Genomic DNA, 26,998 nt, shown 5'->3' with positions numbered 1-26,998 from the left:
CATTGACATTAATTCTCGCAACACTCCTATGAGGTACATACCATTATTATTCCCCTTCTACTGGTGAGAAAGTGGAAAGTTAACAATGTTCAATAATCTGCTTAAGGTTCTATAGGTATAAGTGGCATTCAAAATATAATTAAGACAAGCAATTAGAATTAGATAGTTAAGGATCCAGGCAAATAGAACACTCTTCTTAACCTTCTCTGGAAAAAGTCTTTCCAACGAGATTACATTACTCAAAGAATATTGGCCAACTTCTCAAGGATAGTTTTAAGAAAAGCATTGCCAACATTTGCTCTGGGACTTCCCTTTTTTCATAGCTTCATAGCTGATGCTCTCACTTACCACGAATGATGCATCATTCATATTGCTCCCAAGTACCAGAAGCATAGGACCAATAGAACTTTCCATGATGATGGAATATTCTAGATCTACTTTGTCCAAAATGCCATAGCCACTATCCACATGTGGCTATCAAACTCTTAAAATAAAACCAGCATAACTAAGGAATTTATTCTAATTTGCTTAAATTAATTTAAGTTTGAGTAGCCATATATGACTAGTGGCTATTATTTCAGTGCACAGAATGGCAGAGGAAAATGTATTTTTAGAAAAAAAAGCACGAGGCTGTTTGGCATCACTGAGAGAGAAGCAAAGGTGTCCAGTCCATGTTATGAGGATATCCTGTGTGAATTTTACTCAGGAACAACAGTTTCCTAGATCAGCTAAATTGTCCTACTCATTTCCTTGTTAGTATAGCAGTTTCAGAGGACAAGAGGTCCATTTGTTTGACCATTGAGAAAGTCAGTAGAGAATTCCTTAAAAAAAAAAAAATTTATTAGGGTGCTTGGGTAGCTCAGTCGGTTAAGTGTCTGCCTTCAGCTCAGGTCATGATCCCAGGGTCCAGGGATTGAGCCACACATTGGGCCCCTTGCTCAGTGGAGAACCGGCTTCTCTCTCTTCCTCTGCCTGCTGCTCACCCTGCTTGTGGTCTCTCTCTCTCCATCAAGTAGATAAATAAAATCTTTAAAAAATAAAATGGAAAATTCATAGATAGTTTATCGTGGTTTACATCCTCTGGGTATCCCTCTCACTCATGATCCTCATAAGGCAAGGATAGCTCTGGGGTTGTGAGGAGAAGACAATGAGGTCAGAAGTAGACTGAGGATTGAGAATAGCTTTGCAAATGGTAAGGCTTGATTTGACAATCCAAACTAAAAAATAACCAAGGACCATCACTCTTTTCCTCTTTCTTGGCAATGAGGGCAAGTGTGCCTTAATGTTTCAACCACGGGGTTTGAGTCAGAAGACCTGGGTTAAAGTCCTAACTTAATGCCTCACTAACTGCGTGACTTTAGACAAATCACTTAGTGTCACTGAGTTGCCTTGTGGAGTCTGTAAAATATGAAGATACGGGGCATCATAAATAATACCTTCCTCAAAGGATACAAGTAGGATCAAATGACGTAATGCATATGGAACCACTTGTAAAAGTGTGAAGGCTGTAGAAACGTCTTGGCAAGGATGATTGCATTTATACAGATCACTTTTGCCTTTCAAATTGCTCTCATATTTATTGTCTTTTTATCTTCACAACATATCTATGAGGGGAAATAGGGCAGGAACTATTATCTATGTTTTACCATCTGTTGATGTAGACAAATGAGGCTCACAGAACCTGAGACTGGCCTAAGGTTATACAGGGTGTCTGACTGCATTAAGTGTGAGCTTAACCCTGGGCCTACTGAATCCTATTTTAAAGCCCTCTCTTCCAAAAAATAACCAACAGTCACAAGCTTAATATCCACAGATTATGCTGCAGAAATTATTCCTACTCAGTAAGCAAGCCACCCTACAACCTGAGTCCAAAGCCGAGTAATCATAACTTCAATGTAGTAGTGGTGGGTAGCCATCTACTGTGCTAAGCATTTTATAAATATTATCTTATTTAATGCTCATTGTAACTCTGTGAGGTTGTATGGTTATCAGCCTCATTTTACAGGTGAGGAAATGGAGAAATAAAATGGTTCAGGAATTTGTCCATGTCCACAGCTAGTGAGTACCAAGGGAGTCTGGAAGCATTAGTTTGTTAAGGAGGCTGTAATGAAGGACCAGACTGGGTGGCTTAAAGACAGGAATGGATTGGGTCCCTGGGTGGCTCAGTGGATTAAAGCCTCTGCCTTCAGCTCAGGTCATGATCCCAGAGTCCTGGGATCCAGCCCTGCATCGGGCTCTCTGCTCAGCAGGGAGCCTGCTTCCCTTCTTCTCTCTCTGCCTGCCTCTCTGCCTACTTGTGATCTCTGTCTGTCAAATAAATAATAAATAAAAAATATATATATAAAAAAGAAGAACATGAATGTATTGTTTCACTGTTCTTGAGGCTAGAAAGAAGTCCAAAACCAAAGGGTTAGCATGTTGATTCCTTCTGAAGGCTGGGGTAATGGTCTATTTGTGGTCTTTTCTTGCCTTTTCCCTTTATCTCTTTAGAGTGTCTTTTCTTTATGTCTGCCTGTCTCAGTGTCTACATTTCCCATTTGTATAAGGAGACCAGTTATACAGGATTAGGGACCATCCTCATGAATATTTTAACTTGATTACTTCTATAAAAACCCTCTCTCCAAATAATGTCACATGCTGAGGTCTGGGGGTTAGAACTTCAACATACCAGTTTGGGGGGGTGGGGAACACAATTCCACTAACATTGAATATAAAGCCAGATCATTTGGTCTTGTACTGTTAAGCATTATGCTTCAGTGCTTTCTGACATAACAAAATTATATTATTCTGTAGACTTTTGATAGGAACAAATGTCAAGACACAGAGTATGGCACTTGACCCCAAATCCACTTTTAGAGCCAATGAACAGAAATCTACTCTACCTATTAAGTTCTAAAACTCAAAAGTGCTCCCCCAAAATATTTAGCTAAAAGACTGGTTTCCAGCTACTAGGCAACTTGGCATCGAGGACTTTTCTCATAAACATTTACAAATATTCTGCTCTGTAATGAAGTTAATCAGTAAACCACACAACCTCTGGCCTCTATTGCTGCTTACCTGGTCTCATTTTCAGTTGCTGTGAGTAAGCTAAGAATGGTAATGCAGTTTCAGGGGTTAGAAAATCCAATTCAAAGTAGTCCTCGCCATAGACACGCATCATCAGGATTTATTATGGAAATGATGAACATGAAGCCTGATAAAGGTAAGACACTATTCACAGGTGCTCTTGGCCAAACTTCTGCAACTGGACTGAGGAAGTGGAGGGCTTTTGTTTGAGATTTTAGCAACGGGTGTCTGTCAAAGGTGTCTTAGTCAGAACCAGAAGGCTGGGGTGAGAAGTTGGGGTGGGGTGATTTTTGAGGATTTAGGGAGGTGAGTATCTCATTGAGATAAAGTCTAAGTATGTTTTCCCTAAAATTGTTCATTGAATATTATGTAAAATTAGCAAGATTTTTTCAAGTTAAACACTAAGCAGTTCTAATTAATGCCCGTAGACACCTGAAAAAGTACTTTGAAGTAGGTACTTAGTGCAGTGTTTTAAAAATGGCACGTCTCAGATCCCAGTGGGTCACGAAGTCTATTTGTGGCTATGACCACCATTAAAAAGTTAGAATAGTTTAGGATAGAATAGAATAAGAGTAGAGTAGCATAGAAATGTCAGAGGCACTTCAAGAAGTAAGGATAAGTGTTATTTTGTGAAAATCTTGTTTCAGTTACTTCTACATATGTTTAAGTGTATACGGGAGTTATGATATAAGATGTATTTCAAACTATGGGTTGTGATGAGAAAAAGAGAGATTGAGAAACACTGATTTACTGAATTAGTTCCGTAGCAGATGTCTCCCAAATTGATGGAAAATCAGATAAGTAAAGAGTTCAGTTTTAGGCTTACACTATTTGTTTTCTCTGAAGTAAAACATAGATTATAATTAAAACATAGACCATATCATGTAATATTGTCTATTTTAATATTTTTTCAAACCAGAATCTTACCTCTTAAATTTTCAGTTAAAAGAAGAACTCTAATCATTTTTACAATAATTATAATTTTGAATATATGATTGTAGAGTTAGCAGCATGCTATTTTATTTAAAGGTGATTGACACTGTATTTACAAAATCAATTAGAAGCAGGAAAAGCAAATCTTTCTATCATTTCCATTTTTTTAAAAAATATTTTATTTATTTGACAGAGAGAAATCACAACTAGGCAGAGAGGCAGGCAGAGAGAGAGAGGAGGAAGCAGGCTCCCCACGGAGCAGAAAGCCCGATGTGGGGTTCGATCCCAGGACACTGGGATCATGACCTGAGCCGAAGGGAGAGGCTTTAACCCACTGAGCCACCCAGGCGCCCCTATCATTTCCATTTAATAGGCATTTATTAAGCACACTGTATCAGGCTTTGTGTAAGGCACCAGGAATGAAATAAAAAAAGGTTGGGGGGTGGGGAATATAACCTAATATATTCCCCAAAGAGTTCACAGACTAACCACAACAATAAAAACACATCATAAACTCCTTGGAGCTGTACTGTTTAATACAGTAGTCACTAGGCACAAGTGGCTATGTAATTTTTAATTTTAATTATTTAAAATTAAATAAAACTGGGTGCCTGGGTGGCTTAGTTGATAAGCATCTGCCTTTGGCTCAGGTCATGATCCCAGTGTCCTGGGATTGAGCCCTACATCAGGCTTCCTCCCGAGCAGGGAGCCTGCTTCTCTCTCTCCCACTCCCTCTGCTTGTATTCCCTCTCTCGCTGTGTCTCTCTTTGTCAAATAAATAAATAAAATCTTTAAAAAAATTAAATAAAACTTAAAACTCAGTTTCTCAATATCACTAACGACATTTCAAGTGTTCCATATTCTCATATGGTTAGTGGCTACCGTATCGATGGTATAGAATATTTCCATCACCTCAGGAAGTTCCCTTAGATGATATCCCTTTAGAAAAACTACTGAATGCTAGAGACTCTACCCAGAAGAATTTTGCTTTCCTTTGCAGGGGGTCTCAGTCTTCCCAGGTGTCTGTACATTCATGTGTTCGCATTTAAAAGCTCTTCCTTGGAGCACATGGGTGGATCATTTGTTAAGTGTCTAACTCTTGATTTTGGCTCAGGCTATGATATCAGGGTCGTGAGATTGAGCTCTGCATTGGGCTCTGTTCTCAGTGGGAGTGTGCTTGAGATTCTCTTCCTCTCCCTCTACCTGTGCCCCTTCCCTGCTCACACACTCTCTCTCTAAATATAAATACATAAATCTTAAAAACAAACAAACAAACTATTCTTCCTAAACTCTCAGGAAACATTCCCCATCATAAAGGAATCTAAATTCCCCCACTTTGGGATAGACTGATTCTGGAAAAGCACTCATAAATCCAAATTTATAGATATATATTAATATATTATTATTTACTTTAAATTGTACTAAAGTAAAAATAAATTTACTTTTATAGAAATCATGTTTTAAAGTTGACCCACCTCTGCTCTTCCACATCTGTGCTTTATCAGAAAGTTCTGATATTTGTTGGCTTGTTTTTGTCCCAGCCCTTGATATCTCTATACACACACACACACACACACACACACACACACACACACACGCACGCACAATGTATTCCTTTTGTCTTGTTCACTGTTTGTATCCTCAGAGCCCAACACATTGTCTGGAAAATAGCAAGTATCAATACAATATTTATAAATGAGAGGAGTATCCTATAACTTATGTTATCAAAACAGACTAAGATAATTACTAATTAACTATCAGTTAACATTAAAATCAGGATTTTGCTAGGTTCTTTAGGAAACAAACATGTCTTTTCATGACATTCAACTTACCAAACATTTTCTCAACTACTTTATTTTATACTCAGAACTACCTTATAAGATAGCAAGGCTGGCTGTTAATAGTTCCATTTTATAGAAGAAATTAAAACAGAAAAAATGTTAGGCAGTTGTTCCAAGTCTTACAGAAAATTCATGATGGAAGTTGTTCTAAACCCACTATTTTGGGTGCTGTTGACCATGCTGAGCATCTTATTATAATTTGCCTGCGTACTGTGGAGATTTGGTGGGGACACTGAAATACTGCTTGTGGATATGCTTTGAGGATAGAAGCATTATTTAATAATATTATGTGCTATTCTCATATTCTTACCATGTTTTCTTGCTTTTATATAATATTGTCAATGTCTTTGTGAAAGCTTTCCATTTTTCTTGAAATGATTCCAAAGGACCAATAAGATTTTGATGCCACGATCTGACTTTAGTCAGGACTACATGCTATCTATTGATTATAAGAATACTAGCTTAATTGAAACAATGATTTGAGATCTTGGAATTGTCACATGAGGAGGAAAAAATTACACATTTCCCTGGATTTTGTCAAATCCAGTTTCTGTCATTAATTGTTTGACCTCAGGCAAGTTGCTTTACCTTGTTGGATCTGCAGGGGTCGGGGGTGGGAACCAGTAGTTGACAGGGTAAGATCGGTTGGGGGATAAAATCCAGCAATAAGTATAAGTGAAAGTAATGCTTTTAATGTTTTTCAGTTCTTTTCAAACCCATTCACTGCACAAATTTTATTCATATTTGGTTATAAAATAGATCAGGATTTTGCTTATATTTTAGCTCTTCTTTTTGTTGTAATCATATTCTATTTCATATTCTTCTATTTTGTGGTAATAAGACAAAGCACCATTGCCAAAACTTTGTCTTTCAGATATACTCACTTAATGTTGGTTTTATATGGAGAGGTCAGGCATAGAAGACAGGAAGTTAATTTTTTCCCAGATAGTATATACTTTGTGCTTCGACAATCGTTTTCTGGATCAATGCAGAAAGCATTCTTTTCAACAAACTTTTGGTACGCATATATTCCACTTTGCCATTGTAAAAGAGCCTTGAGTTCTCATGCCCATAGTCTTTTAGTCATTCACTTATGGAGATTTTAGATATAAAGAACTGTAAGGTCATCCAGCATGAAGTCTTTTCTTTAGAGATGAGCAAAGGGCAGCCCACAGAGGATAGGTAAGTACCATCCATGTAACTAAACTCAGAACACCCTGGGACCTAGAGTCAGGGAAGACTTCCCAAAAGAAGCTATACTTAAAAAGAAATTTAGAGATAGAGTAAGTGGAGAATAGTGAGATGAAGCTCTGTGAACAAATGGCTGTGTTGTAGAAAGTTCCAGGCTCAGGAAGCGGTGGAGCTAGGGGCAGGGAAGGAAGGTTCTGAGTCTGGAACCTGCAATGCAGATTCAAAGATTAGGTAACTCAAAACATGAGAAATGGCTGGAAGAGAAAAGGTAGGATCATGTGGCATCTCGCACACCTGATTGCTGCTTACCTGCAAGCAGAGGTATTGAAGGGACTCACCAGCTGAGGTACAGAGGGACGAAGAGAAAACCATGTACTATCATGCTTTAAAGCGTCACACATCTGAAATTATCCCAGAGAGGAGTGATTCAGCACATGGTTTTGAAGTCAGACTATCAAAGTTCACATCTCAGCTATTTAGGAATGTAGGAGTAAAGTTGCCTCCCTTCTCTGTGCCTCAGGCTACTCATTTGTAAATGAGGATACTAATGTTACCCACCTCATAGGATTATGTGAGAAGAATTGCAAATATACAAGCTCCTGGCACTAGGATGGAGTTTCTAAGAGTTTCCTGACAGTAGTAGTAGCAATAATAATAACCGCAGCAATTTTGGGGGCACTGCAAATGTATAGATGCCTATATCTACAGTCCTTAATGGACAGTTCTAAATTCCAAAAGCTTTAAAAATGAAACATTTTAACCAAAGTTTTGACACAGACTTCTCTGGTGGCAAAAACCTGACCTGAATGGATGGGAGGATATTCATGGCCTTTATTTATTTATTTATTTATTCCGCATCGTAGGATATTTATACATTTCACCATGGAAAAGATTGCTGTGTTTGATTCCGAGTTCTGTCCCAGACCACACAGGGAGAAAGAGCACTGTGTCCTGTTCTAAAACACAGTCAATTAGTTCTGAATTCCAAAACACATGTGACCCCAAGACTTTCATAAGGAACTGTGGAATAATCTGTATTATCTCATTCAATCCTCAACATAACTCTGGATAGAGATATTTTCATCCCCAGCTTGCTGCCATCAAAACCGGGCTCATCAGCTGTTCAACAATTTGCCCAAAGTTCCACTGTTTATCGGAGGTGGAGTTGGAATTTTGGTCTAGGGTTGCCTGACCATGCTTTGAAGAATCAGACACATTTGTACACTCTCCTATATCTTATTTATGTTTGTTAAATTTTTTAGCGTTTTGCATAGCTTAAATATTTTTATTTTCTAAAGAGTCATTGTTGGTGTTTCTAGGAAATAGAAGCACTTTCACAACCTGATAGTTTTCTAACACCTAGAGGTTTTATAGATAAAAGACTCATTTTGTAAAAACAGCAGTAGCAATAATGGTTATTATTACTATTTTAATGGCAACTCTAATTTATCTGGCACTCTTTGTGTGCCAAACATTTAGGAAAGTGCTTGGCATACATGATCTTAATTCTTACATCAACCTAATGAGGTAGCTATTATTCTCTGTTTTATGAAGAGAAATGTGATCCCTAAAGACGTTAAATAAATTGCCAAGATGCACACAGAAAATAAGTAACAGGACTGGAATTTGAACCATACTCACAATCCCAGGCACTGCATTCTTTTTTTTTAAGCTCCGTCTTTGTTTTATCATGATTAAAATACTAATCTACATGGCAAAGTTACAAACAGCATAAACACCATGCAATCTCACACCCCAGAAAACAATGGAACAATCTCATTTTCCAGTCACCATCATCTTGTTTCTTTTGTATCATGCAGAAATTTGCCTTGCACACATGCCTGTGCACACACACATTGTTCTTTTAATACCCATATAAATATATACATTATTCTATAAGTTAATATTTTCAAATGACATCATATCATAGAAACCTTTCTTTATCAACACATATAGATCTAAATTCACATCTATATAATATTTCAGTGCATGGACATAATGCAATTTAATAAGACTCCTATTGGTGGATATTTAAATTAATTCCTGATTTATAGTTTTTACAGATTTTCCTACACATGGATATCTTTACAGAAGCCTTTCACACAAATATGTGCCTATTTCTAAAATAAATTTCCTTGCAGTCTAATGTCTGCGTTAAAAGAGTATTTGAGTTTCAAATGCTGAAAGATACTGAATAATTGTCCTCTAAGAATGTTTGCTTTTCTAAGAGTGTTCTATTGAGCATTTTTAACCTTTACTTATTTGAGGATGAACGTAGTCATATCTTATACTGCAGTTAAATTTAAATTTAATTTTTGATAAAGGTGAGTGCATTTTTTATAAAACACTTTGTGTTTGTATTTCTAAAAACTGTCCTTTTGTATCCTTTATCTCCCATGGGGTTGTTGAATTTTTCTTACTGGTTTGCAAGTGCTCTTTACCTATTAGTGATATGAGTCTTTGGTCTGTCTTTTATGTTGCAGATATTTTTCTGAGCTTGTAATTTGTCATTAAATCCTTTTTATAGTTTTGTTTTGTTTTTGTTTTTATTTGCTGCAAAGAAGTTGTCAATTTTTATATAGTTAAATTTTGGTCTTTTCTTAGACATTAATTCCAATTTTGTTACTCTTGTCCAGGTGTACTAACAGAGCAAGCAGCAGGACCTTTGGGACAGAATCTAGAAGCGGAGCCATACTCACAATACCACAATGTTCCATTTCCGCAAGTTCAGCCACAGATTTCCTCATCATCCTATTATTCCAACCTGGGTTTCTATCCCCAGCAGCCCGAGGAGTGGTATTCTCCTGGAATATATGAACTCAGACGAATGCCAGCTGAGACTCTCTACCAAGGAGAGATTGAGGTAGCAGAGATTCCTGTAACAAAAAAGGCCCGAATGAGTGCATCAGCAGGGAGAATAAAAGGGGATGAATTATGTGTTGTTTGCGGAGACAGAGCATCTGGTTACCATTATAATGCACTGACCTGTGAGGGCTGCAAAGGTAAGCACCTCTGGTTGGCCATTCTCTCCTTGAGGTTTTACTCTTTGAACTGGTTGTTGAAATCCCTCAGACTGAAGTCTTCCCTTTTTCCAAATAACTTCCCATTTTCTTTTCCTACATGCCTACCTGTTATAAATCTCTAGGAAAAGCCTTTTAGTGTATTTAGCTTATATATAAGTAAAATATTTTCTAGTTACAACCTCACATATGGTTAAAGAAATTACATGAGTTATGGGTTTTTTGTTTGTTTTTGAGAGAGAGAGAAAGCAAGCAGAGAAAAGGATAGAGAGAGAGGAGAGAGAGAACCCTAAGCAGGCTCCATGCCCAGCAGAGAGTCTGATGTGGGGCTCAGTCCCACAACCCTGAGATCACGACCTGAGTGGAAATCAAAAATCGGACACCACCCACGCCCCCCTGTTGTTGTTTTTTTAAAAGAAAGAGAAACTGTTGAACTCATCTCTTTTAAAACTGAGATCAAAGAGAATAAAACTCTATTAGTTGATGTATTTATTAAACCTCAATAGTAAACTTATTAGTTCTAATACTTCATTCCCATTTTATAGATGAGAAAAGTGGATTACGTCCTCAAGGCTTCACAGCTAATTAGAGGTGGAGCTTCCAATCCATAACTGATAAGCCTAACTCCAGAGCCTCTGCTCTGGAGTTAACCACTAGCCTATCCTGTCTTTTGATCCTTGCCTACTGAGTGGTCATTCTACTCTTTGAGCTATTTGCTCAAGACTAATATTGACTAAATCAATGGATAAACTATTAGTATTATCTGGGCCAGAGAATAAACCTCTGAAGTCAGTAATCTGAGTTGGGTCACTTCCTTACAGGTGAACACGTTGTGAAACCTGGTCCTCCCGAGAAGACTCTGGGGCATCCAGGGTGAATGGAGTGAAATCAGTGTGCCTAAGACAACCCCCAAAACACTGACTTTAAAAGTGGGCAGGGGAAGGGCACCTGGGTGGCTCAGTCATTAAGAGGCTGCCTTCAGCTCAAGGCATGATCCTAGGGTCCTGGGGTTGAGTCCTGCGTCGGACTCCTTGCCCAGCAGGGAGCCTGCTTCTCCCTCTCTCTCTGCCTGACTCTTCCCCTGCTTGTGCTGTCTCTCTCTCTCTCTCTCTGGGTCAAATAAATAAATAAAATCTTTTTAAAAAATAAAATAAAAGCAGGCAAGGGAAGAGTTGCCCCTAAAAGATATACAAGGAAGCCAGAAATAGGAGAGGACCAGGAAAGTACAGGATCATAGGACACAAGGGGACAGAAAAGTATTCCGGAGAGAACCCATCCCAGAGAAAGCTGGAGCTTTTTCATTGATTCTGACTTGAGACTTTGCCCCTATGGTGGGAGCAAAAGAACCAGAGTGCGGGGAGAAGATGAGATGGAGCGAGGAAGAGCCTGTGCTCTACATCAGAGGTTGGCAATGTTTTTTCCCTGTAAAGAGAGAGTAAATATTTCAGGCTTTGCACCATCGCGGTTTCTGTTGTGATTACTCAACTTTGCAAACACACCCACATAAAGAAGGGGCATAACTGTGGCTTTATTTAACCTACAAAAATAGGCAAGGAAATTAAAAAAAAAAAAAAGCAAATGGACAGTAGGCTGAATTTGGCTCATTGGCCTGGCTATATTTTGCCAACCCTGTTCTAGACCAATGGCTATGGAGGTTGAGTGTGAGAAGTAACCGGAAGCTGGGTAGCGAGAGAGTACAACACTCAGGGCATGGATACAAGACACGTAAACTCATTTTGTATGGCTAGATTGAATTGTATAGCTGGATTAAAATCATGGAAACTATATTTCACTCAATTCAGGATTATTCGACTCACCCCCCTTCCCCCCCAAAAAACCCTACCTTTCTCTGGGGTTTTGTCTAAATTCTATGATTACACAGTATCCTGCAGGGATTGGGCACTGCGGGAGAGACTCTGGTTTTCACCGTTGTTAATGCGGTGCGGCATCTGCTGGGTGTTATTCTAGCTGGTCTTCAGTCACCAGTCGGAAGGGTCTCTGAGGCTCCATTCTGGGGTCTTGAGCACATTTGTCCTTCCTGTCTGCTCTGCCTGCTGTTCCGCAGCTCAGGTGGGTGGGTTCCTGATGCTCCTCCCACGTGGTGCTGACATGCCTGGCTGCCCAGAGAGACCATTTCACCTGTTCCTATGCCGCCCTGAGTACCAGCAGACCCGGATGCCTCTCTAGGCTGTCTCCAGGAAAGGGCACAAGAATTCTTTTGTTCTAGGACTCCTGAATGACATGGAGTTGCTATATTCTTTCAATACACACATCCCAGGGTACAGTCTGGGCATGAAGGTGGGAGGGACAGAACTCAGGGCCTTCTCATGAACTTAACATGACTTGGCTTTTTTTGGTTTCTCTTTATATGTCTGTCTATCCCAACTTGGGGAAATTTAGTGTCTGGGATCTTGATGCTTAGGCTTTTGTGACTGAAAAGCCAATAATGAGCTCCTTTGTGCTTTGTATATGTTCTCTTGAGGAAACAAATGAAAATTATCTTAGCTTAGGGAATAGGAAGGAGGTTCACAACACAGGGTAGACTACAAGGGAAAGAACCAGTATCCCGTGCCAGGCAGGCCTACTTGGCCCCCCACTCCACACTTCTTGGATATCTCTGCTTACCAAATACAGAATGAGTGTTACTCCATAGCTTTCCATCAAAGGAAGGGTGTGGATTTGGGGGTTTCACAAGCATGCATTGAATCTAGACTGTCATTCTTGGCTGAGTAAGCATGTTACTTAATATATTGGTCAGAGTTCAGTTTAAATAAAACAAATAAAAATTTCAAGCAGTAAGGAATTAATACAGGAGAAATTGGAAGGGTAGAGGAGCAGGTTCTGTGCTGAGTCTCCAGAGGATGCTCAGGGTCACCCTGCAGAACGGGCCTGCCAAGGACTTGCTATGGTCAAGAAGATGGGGAAACAGGAAGCTAACACAGAGCTGTCGGCTCCAGAAAGACACCACCATAGCTGCTATCTAGGGATCAGAAAGCTGCCTCCCCCATAATTACTGGCTCCAGAGCAATGACTTGCCAGCTAAACTTAATATACCCATGACGAATACCCTGTGTCTTGCCTTTCAATGCCCTCAGAGTTAGCAACGGGAAACCAAGATGCTGCCATAGCACAATTCCTCAGCCCTGCTTGCCAGCCGAAACAAGTCTTACAAGGACGTCTGTCCTGCAGAGCTTAAATCATATCCACAATGTTAACTGCAAGGGATTTTGGGAAAGATGGTGTCCAGTTTTCCTGCCTTTATAATAGAGAACGTACCCTAGAGTAGAAGTGGGTGCCATGGATATCTGGCCAGCCAATTCTTAGTTTGTGGAATATTTGGCTTCTTTGAGCCTTCACACTGCAAAAAAAAAAGGGTAACATCTATTTCACAGGGTCTTTGTAGAATTAACTTAATTTTATATGTAAAGATCCTGGCAGCTTTCTTTAGGACTTCACTGCATGTCTGTCAGATCTGTGATACTTACACACACATACACACAGGAGAAAGTTTTTAAGAACTTTAAAACATAACAAAGATCATGGTTAAACATCCTGATTTCATTAGTCTCATGTCTATTTCTTTTTTTTTTTTAAAGATTTTATTTATTTGACAGAGATCACAAGTAGGCAGAGAGGTAGGCAGAGAGAGGGAAGCAGGCTCCCTGCTGAGCAGAGAACCCAAATCGGGGCTTGATCCCAGGACCCTGGGACCATGATGTGAGCTGAAAGCAGAGGCTCTAACCCAGTGAGCCACACAGGAGCCCCTCATCTATTTCTAATTATAATGAATGTTTTATTGTCAACACTTACGGCATCAATGAGAGAAATTCTAATACATTTTTAAAGAGCAATGATTCTAAGAACACAAGCATAACGCACTGACAGTGTCTGCCATTTGCTCAGCATCAGATTACATCAAGAGCTTTCTTTTCTCCCTCTTATCAGTGGGGCATATGAAAATGTGCTCCCGTGTGGGTGAATTTTGATTCAAACTTCAAACCTCAGCTAACAAAACTGATCTGCATCTGACTGGAAGTTTCAAATGGCTGCATTTCCAAATAGGTCAATGTCAGTCACATCCATCTCCAGGCCGGGAGAGTCTACACTTGTCAGTGAGAGAAAAGTAGAATTTTTAAAGGGCATTTTAATGAGTAAATGGGTGACCTATGGTCCTTTTGAACATATTCTGACTTAGTTCTGAAGTTCTAGAAAAGACTCCATAGTTGAGTCTATTCTGGTGTGTGGAATAGATGCAGAGTGTTTCAATGGGCCCTTTGTTTATGCGTCAGGGCTGAGGCGCCCTGACTCACACATGAACTTCCTGAAATCCTATTTGATTTTGAGGTCTGAGTTTATAAAATTTGATCATGATCCTACTGATCTCTATAGGTCCAGTTATCTTGGAGCGGGATGCAAGGGGGTGGGGCTTAAACTATTTCACCACATTGGAAGCCTTTTGTAGTTAAGTGTTATAAACGTGGCAAGAGGAATCAGATTCTGATGGCAGACAACGCAGATTTCAACACCCTCTTCCCGTGCTGCTGATTCTCTTCTCAGATGTTCCAAGTTACTGAATGTGTCTAGGCTTCAGACTTCTCTCCTATGAAGTGAGGATAGTAATAAAGATGAGGAGGGGGAGGTTGAGGTTGAGATGAGGATGATGGTGATGCTGGTGAGAAACAGATAAGATATATCAAATGATTATTATGCACAGGTTTTATCTGGGGCTTTACCTGTACTAGCTCATTTAATCCTCAGGACCATGCTTTGAGGTAGGTACCTAGGGGTTGGTGAGAGGATTAAAGAAGATAATACGTTTAAAGCAATTAACATAGTCCTTGCTTATGGTACTCAATAAATGTCCTTCAATAAATGTCCATTATTGGTTTCACTTATTTGTGGAGCATAAGAAATAACATGGAGGACATGGGGAGATGGTGAGGAGAAGGGAGTTGAGGGAAATCAAAGGGGGAGATGAACCATGAGAGACTATGGACTCTGAAAAACAATCTGAGGTTTTGAAGGGGCGGGGGGTGGGAGGTTGGTGGGTATTATGGAGGGCACGTATTGCATGGAGCACTGGGTGTGGTGCATAGACAATGAATTCTGTTACATTGAAAATAAATTAAATTAAAAAATAATAATTAAAAAATAAATGTCCATTATTATTACTATTATCATTAAGTTACTGTGAAGAAAAAAATGAGACATTGTTTTTGAAACATCTAGCTCTATGCCTGGCACACTTGAATGCTCAGTAAATATTAGTTTTTGCTCCTTTGTTGGTGAATTCTTATTATTTTATTGTTGTTATTCTTTTGTTCATCCAACCTCTCAAACTTTGATCATACACAGTCTTCGAAACTCTCTCTCTTCCTATTAGTTAATTAAGTAAGCCTCCAGCTCCTGAGAGTTTGAATTCATTAATTCAGTTCTTTATTCAGCAACTATTATTAGGTACCAACCATATGCCAGGTTCTATTCTAAGCATAGGAGATGCAGTGAACAAAACAGACAAAATTCCAGCTCTCTTAGTCACCATTTTAAAGCAAAGCAGGGAAACAGTTTATATAACTGAGCTAAAATAGACAAAAAGAGAAAACAGTAAAACAAAAAAATAAAAGATTAAAAAATATAAAAGCAATGAAATATTGTCAAAAAGAACATACAGAAAAATTAAATGGTAAAAGAATGATTTCCAATGGATAAAAATTGAAATTTCAAATAAATATATAGTTAATGTGCAAGAGAAATAGAGACTATAAAAATTACATTAAAACAAGTAGGCATGTTTAAACTAAATACATAAGCAATATGTAAATATGAGAGTAGTGACTAAAAAAACCTCTAGTTTGCTTAAGCACCAGCTCCTGGGAGTTTGCCCACCTGGGAGTCTGAATGGCTCTTAAAGAGATGCAAAATCAAGCTCACACAGAGCATTTATTACCCCTCCCCTCATTTTCCCAATCTAAAAGCATTGACCTCCACCTCCGTCATCTTTGAGATGATCCAATGTAACCCTTTCAATGAGGGGTTGAAAACAAAAGCCCAATGCTAGAGTTATCTTTTTTTAGAGGTAGGAGACTTTAGCTTTTGTTTTATCAAGTGAGCATAGAAAAATGGCTACCCTCTTGGGATGGGAAAGAAAAGTAAAAAAAAAGGCAGGGGGTGGGAAGAAAAGGTTAACCCCGCAAATAGGAAAAAGAACAAACAACAAAGCATACACGAATCACTCAATAAATTATTCTTTCATATTAGCGTTGCTAAAATTATTGAAAACCACATTAACGGACTCAAATAATTGGGGAAGGTAATGAGTCTCTGTTCTGGGCTGGTCAATTCCCACCACAGACTGTTTATTTCATTACCTTATAATGGTTGCAGTAGATGGTATTATCATCTCCTTTTTTGCAAATGAAGATACCAATACTCAAAAATTTGTCCAGGCCTCATAGCTATGAAAGAATGGAATAGAATTGATCGTCAGATCGTCAGGACTCCTGAGCTATATTTTATCTCTGTGCTGTCTTTTCTTGTATCCTTCCGTCAATGACTTCCTGAAGACGGCATATGCAAGGAAATGAGTGTTTTAAAAGTTGGTTCTGTGTTTAGAGAAAGAACACCCCAACAAAGAGAAAAACAAACACATTCTAGGTGATGGTGAATCCAAACCCATTGGTTATTTGACAGAACAATCTCCTGGCACAGGAGCAGGCACAACCATAAATTATTGGACAATATTCATTTGTGTACAAAATAGACCATCTTCTTAATAACTAAGTAGGGTCATCAGCCACTTTCACACATCGAAATGACAACCACTAGTCATATCACCTTTAAAAATAAAGAATGAGGCATCTAAGTATCTTCACTTCTAATTGTGATATATATGAGCATTAGAATTTATAATTTAAGAATTGCCTTTGTGGGAGCTTACCTTGCAATGTCTTATACTTTGACTTTGCACCTTGTATTAATAGGTTATGGTGAAAGTAGGAATAGACCAAGAGCTGCCTTCCAGGCAAACGCCAAAAGGTGATCCTCAAATGATTTTAGGAAAGAGAGTGGTTTCATTAAGTAGCCTCTGAGATTCCCTGTTCACTCCTCTGAGATGCTGTTTGTGTTTGTGCAGTCTGCTTTTAGCAATCTGGAGGGAGGACAAGACGTGTGGCTGGATAGAATGTTTTGGTCCTTATCTTCTAGGCACGGAGACTCCCAATTCCTTCTGGGCATTGCCCTGCACTGTGGTTTATATTCATTGCTTGAGACTACATGCAAATACACTGTTCTCCATGGCTTAGATGGATGAACTTTCGTAAAGGGCCAGATAGTTAATATTTTAGGCTTTGTAGGTATTAAGGTCTCTGGCACAACTACTTGACTGCCATTGTAGTGTGAAAGCAGATGTGCATGTAAATGAATGAGCTTTATATTCGAATAAAGCTTTATTGATGGACAATAAAATTTGAATGTCATACAACTTTTACATGCCACAAAATAACTTTCTTTTGAGTTTTTTTTTCACTCACTAAACATGTAAAAACCATTCTTGGGTTGCAGATCATGCAGAAATAAGCAGAAATGGAATTTGCCCTGCATTTTGTAGTTAGCCAACTCCTGGCTTAGCACAATGTTCCTGCTGAATGCTTATTGGCCATCAGCATCTTGTATCTGAACTCAGTTTCCTCCATTGCTCCTAATCCTGCATTCTCTGCACCTGTTCTGGGCATGTTTTTCACAATTTACTCTGTTCCCTGACTTTCAGAGATTAATCAGCATTTTTGATACACTGAGGTATTTGTATTCTAACTCTTAGAGATTATGCTGTTTCCATGAACTTTTCTTTTATTTTGTGTTATTTTTTTTTGACAGAAGGGAGTATAGAAGTTTGATGAATGCCCTTTGACTACTAAGTTGTTTGTAGATTTGTCTACTCTGAAAGGATGTTAGGCAACTTCTCAAAATAATTCAAAGTCAGTCCTTTTAAAATGTATTTAAGAAAAAAAATCAATACAGATTATAGCTGATAAAAGTAAGTGTTAGAGAAGTCAGGTGAAATTTTTTTTGTCTGTCTGTGGCTCTCCAATAGGTTAAAGGGTGAAAACCTCAAAGTTATCAGCAGGCACTAAATAGTCAGTAATAATTTTCATCACAAGTAACAACTGGTATTGGTGAGAGTGTGGAGAAAACAGGACCCCCTTGCCATGTTGGTGGAAATGCAAACTGGGGCCACCACTGTGGAAAACACTATGGAGATTCCCTTAAAAAGTTGAAAATAGAACTATTGTGTGATTCAATAATTGCACTACTGGGTATTTACCTAACGAATACTAAACACTAATTCAAAGGGATACATACACCCCTGTTTATAGCAGTATTATTTACAATAGCCAAGATATGCAAGCAGCCCAAGTGTCCATCGGTAGACGAATGGATAAAGATGTGGAATACGTATACAATGGTATATTATTCAGTTGTAAAAAGAATGAAATCTTGCCATTTGCATGGCATGGGTGGAAATAGAGAGTATTATGCTAAGCGAAATAGGTCAGTCAGAGAAAAACAAATACCATATCATTTAACTCATTTGAAATTTAAGAAACAAAACAGATGATCAAAGAGAAAAGAAAGAGAGGGAGAGATAGATAGACCAAGAAACAGACTTATAATTTTAGAGAACAAACCAATGGTTACCAGAGGGGAAGGGTTGAGGGGATGAGTGAAATAGGTGATGGGGATTAAGGAGTGCTCGTATTGTGATGAGCACCTGTTGTTGTTTGAAAGCGTTGAATCGCTCACTATATTGTACACCTGAAACTAATATAACAATGTGTTAACTAACGAATTAAAATTAAAGCTTAAAAAATAGCAATTTTCATCAACTTCATCTCACAAGTTTGAGGGATGCTTTTTCAAAAATAATAGTCTGAAACCGCTTCTGCCAGGTGATCAGGAGTCTATAAACAAATTCTAAAATGATTAATGTCTAAAGACAGTTTTGAGCAATGTAAGCTCCTTATTAGAAGGATAGCCTAATGCACTAATTAAAGGCATAGAGTTTGCCAGTGAGCATATCAGAGTTCAAATCTAAGCTCTACCATTTATTATCTATAGGATTTGGAGCAAAGTGCTTCATCTCTGTGTAACTCAGTCTCCTTAGCTGTAAGAAGGAAATAGTAACAGCATCTACTTCATAGGGGCATCTGGGTGGCTCAGTGGGTTAAAGCCTCTGCCTTCAGCTCAGGTCATGATCCCAGGGTCCTGGGATTGAGCCCCGCATCAGGATCTCTACTCAGCAGGGAGACTGCCTTCTCTCTCTCTCTCTCTCTCTCTGCCTGTCTGTCTGTCTACTTATGACCTGTCTGTCAAGAAAAAAAAAAAAAAAGAATCTACTTCATAGGATTGATATGAATATTACATAAATCACCATATGCAAATGTTTAGAACAGTGCCTGATAGAAAGTAAGTTCTAAGTAAGTGAGTGATGGAGTCCTTTGTATTTGACAATATGCTGAGATGGACCTGAAGACTGACTCTATTTAGGCTATATTGGATGTAAAGATCACTAGTTATTCAGCTATGTGCATTTGTTGCTGTTTAAAAAAGTATGGAGACCCTGAAATGTTTTTTTAGGATTTATTTATTTATTTGAAAGAGAGAGAGCAAGCAGGACCTACTTAGTGTATAGACTTCACCTGGGGAAGGGGGGACACATTCTCCTAATCCTCACAAAAGTACCATACTTTCAGTGGTGGTCCCCAAGACAGATACCTGCATCCCACACTCTTCCCCCTCTGCATTGGGGATATGTGATTTATGGTGCACTAGTCACATGCTCCAAAATCTTTAAAGACTACTCTAGAGTTTCCAACGCCTGACCACTTCATACCCTCAACGTGGTGAGATTTTAACTATTTCTTAACTACCCACTGCAAGATGGGCTCACTTTGGATGTAGCAACTAGTCTTCAAGAATGCTGAAACTGAGACAGCAAGAGTCCTTCCTATATTAACAGCCTGTTGGAATAATAGCTAACATTCATCAAGCACTCACTGGCTGTTGTTCTAACCACTTCACCTGCATTTAGTTATTTAACCTTCATAGCAATTTTATGATGAAGATAATATTGTATTTTCCCATATTATAGAAGTGGAAGAGAGACAGAGAGATTAAGCATCTTGGCCATGATCATATGGTTAATAAGGGGATTAGGAGGATTCAAACTCAGGCAGGAATTTCATCACAGACATGGAGATTTGCACATTAGTTATGGTAATTTTTTTCCAGCAGAAGGCAATAAAAATTGTTCTGGTAAAATAAGTATAATATGACAATGTCCCAATAGCTAGAAATCAAGTGTCTTGAGGAAAAGGCATTATATGGCTAGGCATGGCCCTGACTAATTTTGAGGGGAAATCAGACTTGCGGGATCCATTTTCCTATCCTATAGACATTCTCCTGCCACCACAGGAATTCCCCTACTGCTACAACTTCCTCAGATGACAATGCCAGCCCTTTCTACTCATCTTTCATTATCAGGGAGTCTCTGTTCCTCAGTGAATTTCCTTTCCATTCATCTTCAAATTACTTTTCTGGGCATTGTTGAATATGCTCAAGATAGAGTCAGAGGTACGTGTATGGATAAATTTGCATAAGTATAAATATAGTATATGTACCCATATTTAAGTGATATAATGATAAAATTGTGTTGCCATCTCAGAATGAAAGCTAATTAATTCAGCTAGCTATTGAGATGATAATGATTTCTTTCTCAGTTAATACCAAAGTTCAAGGAAAAAAACAAACCTGCAGAATTGTCCCAGCACTGTTCCTTTGATTCGTCTTGGAATAAGGTTTATTTCTGTTAACTATTGTGCTATCGGTATCGACAATGTTTTTTTTTAAACATTTTATTTATTTATTTGACATATCACAAGTAGGCAGAGAGGCAGGCAGAGAGGGGGAAGCAGGCTCCCCACCTAGCAGGGAGCCTGACGTGGGTCTTGATCCCAGGACCCTGGGATCATGACCTGAGCCGAAGGCAGAGGCTCTAACCCACTGAGCCACTCAGGCGCCCCTGTTTTTTTTTTTTTTGTTTTTTTTTTGTGTGGATTTTTTTTGTTTTGTGTTGTATTTTGTTTTTTGTTTTTTAAGATTTTACTTGTTTATTTGACGGAGAGAGACACAGCGAGAGAGGGAACACAAGCAGGGGGAGTGGGAGAGGGAGAAACTGGCTTCCCGCTGAGCAGGGAGCCTGATGTGGGGCTCAAATCAAGGACCCTGGGATCATGATCTGAGTCGAAGGCAGATGCCCAAGGAATGAGCCACCCAGGCACCACCCTCCATGATGGTTTTAAATGGAATCATTCCTGGGAGGGACTAAATATTCATGTAAAGATTGACTCAGGTTGACTAAAGAACATCATTGAGCTCACCGATTTGGTACAAGGAAGAAAACTAACTTCCTAACCTCCTTCCCTCCTTTCTACCTTGCTTCCCTCCTTCCCTCCTTTCCTCCTTCTCTCTCTCCCTCCCTCACTCCCTTCCTTTCTTTTTCTTTCTTCCCTCCTTCCTATTCCTTCCTTCCTTCTTTCCTTTTCTTGCCTAGAGGCTCTTTTAAAATGCATGCTTTGGTATTTGCACTTCCTGTATCAATGTTGATCTGAAGCACAAAGTCTTTTTTTAGATTTTGTGTGGTTGGATTTGACATTTAGGAAAATGGTAAGATCTTTCCTACTGAAAGTTATACCAGCTGACAGATTCACAAGCAAGTCTATGACTTTTTTAAACCTTGCTGTCTCTTTTTCTTCAGGCTCTGTTTTTACGTTGAGTTAGTTAATAAGTCCTGAGTTCCCCTGTTTCTTCTTCCCTGTTCTCACCATCTCGTTCAGGCACCAATCACCTCTCAGCTGTTTTACATTTTTCACCTTGCACCAAGGATTCTTCCCAAGATGGAGGTTACCCTCTTCTGCCAAAACCCTCTAATGGCTTCTCTCTTTCTGCATGGTAAAAACTCAGCAGTTTTGCCTTGTGTTGAAGGGCATTTAACCATATTCTCTCCCACTATATGCTCTTACCCACCTTCCACTAATTCTCCCTGTACTCTACCCTCCCACCAAAATAGATCATCTACCCCTCCTTGGTATTTTCATAACTTTCTCATTTCCCAGAATGCCCTTCCTCCTTCACAGTCCATGTTTCAAAACCCTACTTATTTTCTAACGCCTGCCTAAATTCTACTTCTTTAATGAAGTGCTCTCTGATTTCCCCTCAAAATTAGTTGGCCATGCCTAGCCATATAATGCCTTTTCCTCAAGACACTTGATTTCTAGCTATTGGGACATTGTCATATTATACTTATTTTACCAGAACAATTTTTATTGCCTTCTGCTGGAAAAAAATTACCATAACTAATGTGCAAATCTCCATGTCTGTGATGAAATTCCTGCCTGAGTTTGAATCCTCCTAATCCCCTTATTAACCATATGATCATGGCCAAGATGCTTAATCTCTCTGTCTCTCTTCCACTTCTATAATATGGGAAAATACAATATTATCTTCATCATAAAATTGCTATGAAGGTTAAATAACTAAATGCAGGTGAAGTGGTTAGAACAACAGCCAGTGAGTGCTTGATGAATGTTAGCTATTATTCCAACAGGCTGTTAATATAGGAAGGACTCTTGCTGTCTCAGTTTCAGCATTCTTGAAGACTAGTTGCTACATCCAAAGTGAGCCCATCTTGCAGTGGGTAGTTAAGAAATAGTTAAAATCTCACCACGTTGAGGGTATGAAGTGGTCAGGCGTTGGAAACTCTAGAGTAGTCTTTAAATAGATTTTGGAGCATGTGACTAGTGCACCATAAATCACATATCCCCAATGCAGAGGGGGAAGAGTGTGGGATGCAGGTATCTGTCTTGGGGACCACCACTGAAAGTATGGTACTTTTGTGAGGATTAGGAGAATGTGTCCCCCCCTTCCCCAGGTGAAGTCTATACACTAAGTAGGTCCTGCTGCCCCATGCCCAATGAAAGGGTCTTCAACAGGATCGCTTGAGGAGATTGATAAGTATCCCCTACAGCTGAGGAACACAGGAGACTGGCATCTGACTTTCACCTGAGAAGCTGAAAGGGCCAGAGGTATGGTGACTGCTTATGAATAAGTGGGAGAGATTTATCCCCCTCACCTCTCCCCCTCCCCCCAGTTTGCTGCACCAGAGAAAGCTGGCACAGGGTTATCTTAAGCTCATGAGAAGAAGACCACATGGAGGGACTTCAGAGTAAAGAGGTTGGTGGTAAATTGCTAAATTCCTAGATGCAGAAGAAGGGGATACAACTCATGGGCTAGAATAGACATGTATTTGCCCCTATTGAGGAATTGCAAAGGAACATGTTCCAATGGTGGGCATTCTCTAAAGAACCCAACCCAAGAGAGAAGGAGTCAGTTTCAGAAACTTGCTGGGCACAAGCCGACTTCTAGCAGTACAGGCAGTGGAGCACTTTCCTATTACTTCTTCCCCTTGCCTCCCACAATCCTTTCCTTATTCACCACTTCACCTTGACTCTGGAAGTGTCAGAAATTACAGTTAGCCAGGTGGAGGAGAACGAGTAGAAGTGGCAAGTGGGGGAAAAGAGAAAGGCCTTCCTGCCTGTAAGCTTAACTGTGGTAGGCTACCACTGTGGCCATACAGATATTTGCTTTTAAAGCAAGGTTGGCATCTGTATTATTACACTAGGCTGGGCATCTTAAATACTGAATGGAAGCCTTCAATGTGACCTCTCCCAGTATGCTTGGTAAATAGCAACTTGTTTTGCAAGGCTTAGCTCAACACTTACTTCCCAGTCTGATCTCTTCACCCAGAACTGACCATTCTCCTTGCTTCCTCAGCCCAGCCCAGCCCAGCCCAGCCCAGGAACACTTAATTTCACTTGTTTGCTTGTTTGCATGGGTTTGCCCTCAACCAGGCTATAAACTCTAAGAGGGCAGGGATGGCTTATTCACCTTTGTACCACCGGCACCTTGAGCTCATTGGCACACAGTTGTCTCCCAATAAAGATATAAGTAACCTACCTTAAAAAACAAATTAAGGGGCACCTGGGTGGTGCAGTGGGTTAAATTATGGACTCTTGGCTTCAGCTCAGGTCATGATCTCAGAACCCTGTGTCAGGCTCTGAATTCAGCAGGAAGTCTGCTTGAGATTCTCTCTCTCCTTCTCTCTCTGTCCCTCCCACTTCTCTGTCAAATCTCTAACTGCCCCCCACAAATTAAGATTTTTCTTAAGAGAGGCTATGATTCAAACATGTCTTAATCTTTGAGACAGAAATTAACTATAGTTGTCTTCTGGACGATGAAGTGAGGTTGAAGGTACCTTTGTCATCTGTCCACTCAAGAATGGCCTGGGTGCTCTCCAGGGGTTCTTGAGAAAATGCTCTGGCATCCCTTAATCCTAATGTGTTTTTCTGAATAGGAGTTCTTATGAGCCCTTTTACTCCTTTCTATGTTTCTTCCACAGGTTTCTTCAGGAGAAGCATTACCAAAAATGCCGTGTACAAGTGTAAAAATGGGGGCAACTGTGTGATGGACATGTACATGCGAAGAAAGTGCCAAGAATGTCGCCTAAGGAAATGCAAAGAGATGGGAATGTTGGCTGAATGTATGTATACAGGTATTCACATCAAGCAATTAAATTCCACTTAAAATCTCTTAAGGAGGCAGATGCAGGTAACTCGTCTGATTAGAATGGTACTTCACATCCTAAAGACGGGATGAACTAAACCGTGGAAGTTCTGGAAAAGGGTAAGGAACCCCTGAAATTGGCCAAAGTGTCAACGAAAGAGGATTTTATTCCCCTGAAAGAAGCAGCTTTTTGCTGTTCGTTGTTGCAAGGAATCATATATGGAGTAAAATGGCATTAATCTGCAGTGAAAATAGCATGTTGTAAAAAGCAACCAGGAATAAAAACAGCCTAAAAATTTTCTCCAAATTTGATTTAATATCTTTCTTATTGTTTAATTAGCATAAAAAGTCATGGTTGTGGGAAAGATTAAGAATGTTTTATAAGGTATAACTGCCTCTGAATTGTCTAAATAGAGTTTTAAACCAAGGCATTTTATTAGAAGTCCTTCTTCTCTTAGTGCAGCTTTGAACCAATTTGTATAGGTTTACACAGGAAATTAACTACTGTGGGTTTTAATATAATTTGGCCCTTTGATCTGATAAAGAGACACTGTATTAACTGCTGGTTTTGTGAGGAACCATAATCTTCATCAATTTGGAATGCATGCTAGTATATAACATATTAATTTTTCATTCTGCAAATTCTACAGACCACTCAGATTTTGAGATATGGCCTATTCCTCCTCAAAACACAAATGACAAACAAATGCCACCAAGGGGATGATAACATTCAGGGAGGGAATGCCACATGGAATAAAAGCCTTTGGAAGGTGACTCCAATTCTATTGTTTCCACACTGTACAGGCGACTGGGATGGACCCAGAGAAATAATGTGTGCAAGAGGGGGAAAAATAGGTCAGTGTAAATAATCCAGCTCTGGGTAGATGAAAGTTTTATAGTGGATGATCACTATCTCCTCTTAGCATATGAAACAAGAGACTGCAGTAGGGACGTCTGCTGGAATCCAATCTTGCAATGGAAACGCTTACTTTGATACTGGGGGGTTCATGTTGCTCATCACTTAAACATTAACTCGTTCCAATGGGAGCACTGAGGACATTTTTCGTGATTCCACCTACCAGAGTCGATACTATTATTAATGCAAACTTGCCCTATAACAGATGCAGAGTTTTCATGTGATCTTACAAAATAAATTCCTGGACAAAGAAGTTCCCAGAACTTAGTTTCATTAACATTGAGAGAATAAGGACATTAAATGGGAATATGGAAGATTGTTCTGCATTATTTTTTATAGCTCTATTTTAGAATAAATTAATGACGATGTTATAATATTCTTCAAAAGGAAATTTCAAAGTCCCTTTGAGTTATTTTCATCTCTATGTTCTCAATAATGTACACAGTTCTGAAAAATGATGAGATTTAAAATTTTCCCTAAAGGATGTTGACATTTGTTTTGCTCAGCATGTGTATACTGATGTGTGCTTAATGTGATATGGAATATACTTTTTAAAATGCAGTTACATAAACATGGATGAGAAATAATATTAACATTATCTTATGAAACACTAGCTCTCAGGGTCCCCTAGACCAAGAATGGGGACAGTGTCCTTCACTTTTTTATTGACTGAATACCATGCATTTGTACAATGCTTTTGTGTTACAAACTCTTTACATAAAATAAAACTTTTTTAAAAAGACCCAATTATGCTTAATCTATACAAAACTCTTTGAGGTAGATATTTTTCCTATTTTATCAGTGAAGAAACTGAGATTCACAGAGGGATAAATTTCTTGTTCAAGGCCAAGTCTCAAATTCAGAAGGATTAGAATTAGTGCTGTGCCAAATTGCAGAGATGTGAGCCAACTACACATCAGTTGCCTCATGACCACAGGCCCAATAGGACTCTGGGGTGAAATCTCTGTGTTTTATTTTTTCAGGTTTGTTAACTGAAATTCAGTGTAAATCTAAACGACTAAGGAAAAACATGAAGCAGCATGCAGATCAGACCATTAATGAAGACAGCGAAGGTCGGGATTTGCGACAAGTGACCTCGACAACCAAGTCATGCAGGGTAATAACATGCAATGGTGTCCGCTGAAGCCCACAGCAGCTGAGCTTCTAGGCTTTAAAATTAGAGCCACCATAAGCAGAATTTCATTCCAGTTGTGCATTAAATGGGTTTCTTCTTTTTAGTGGAGAAAGTAAAATCTGTTTTGGTGTAGAAATTCAAATACTAGCAGTAAATAAAGAAAAATGAATGCTCTCTGTCCCCATGGCTCCATTCCATGCCTAAGAGGTTCCCAGTAGAA

The 26,998-nt window shown here is 39.1% G+C and overlaps 1 protein-coding gene across 5 annotated transcripts in view; it reads left to right on the top strand.

Annotated features, from left to right (window-relative positions):
- The window catches only part of NR1H4 (nuclear receptor subfamily 1 group H member 4), a 64,370-nt gene that overhangs the window by 19,328 nt on the left and 18,044 nt on the right, over positions 1-26,998 (top strand). For 2 of the 5 annotated variants that reach the window (XM_046012008.1, XM_046012007.1), the window contains exons 4-6: positions 9,668-10,033; positions 24,564-24,716; positions 26,627-26,760. In XM_046012008.1, coding sequence (XP_045867964.1) covers positions 9,668-10,033; positions 24,564-24,716; positions 26,627-26,760 — 653 coding nt within the window. Of the gene's footprint in view, positions 1-3,048; positions 3,203-9,667; positions 10,034-24,563; positions 24,717-26,626; positions 26,761-26,998 lie in introns of those variants that run through there. The other 3 variants (XM_046012006.1, XM_046012005.1, XM_046012009.1) reach the window with 3 other exon arrangements.

This window comes from Meles meles, chromosome 7 (assembly GCF_922984935.1).
Source record: "Meles meles chromosome 7, mMelMel3.1 paternal haplotype, whole genome shotgun sequence".
Taxonomy (NCBI): domain Eukaryota; kingdom Metazoa; phylum Chordata; class Mammalia; order Carnivora; family Mustelidae; genus Meles; species Meles meles.
Note: the sequence above shows the minus strand (reverse complement) of the source record. Positions and strands in the feature narration are given on the sequence as shown.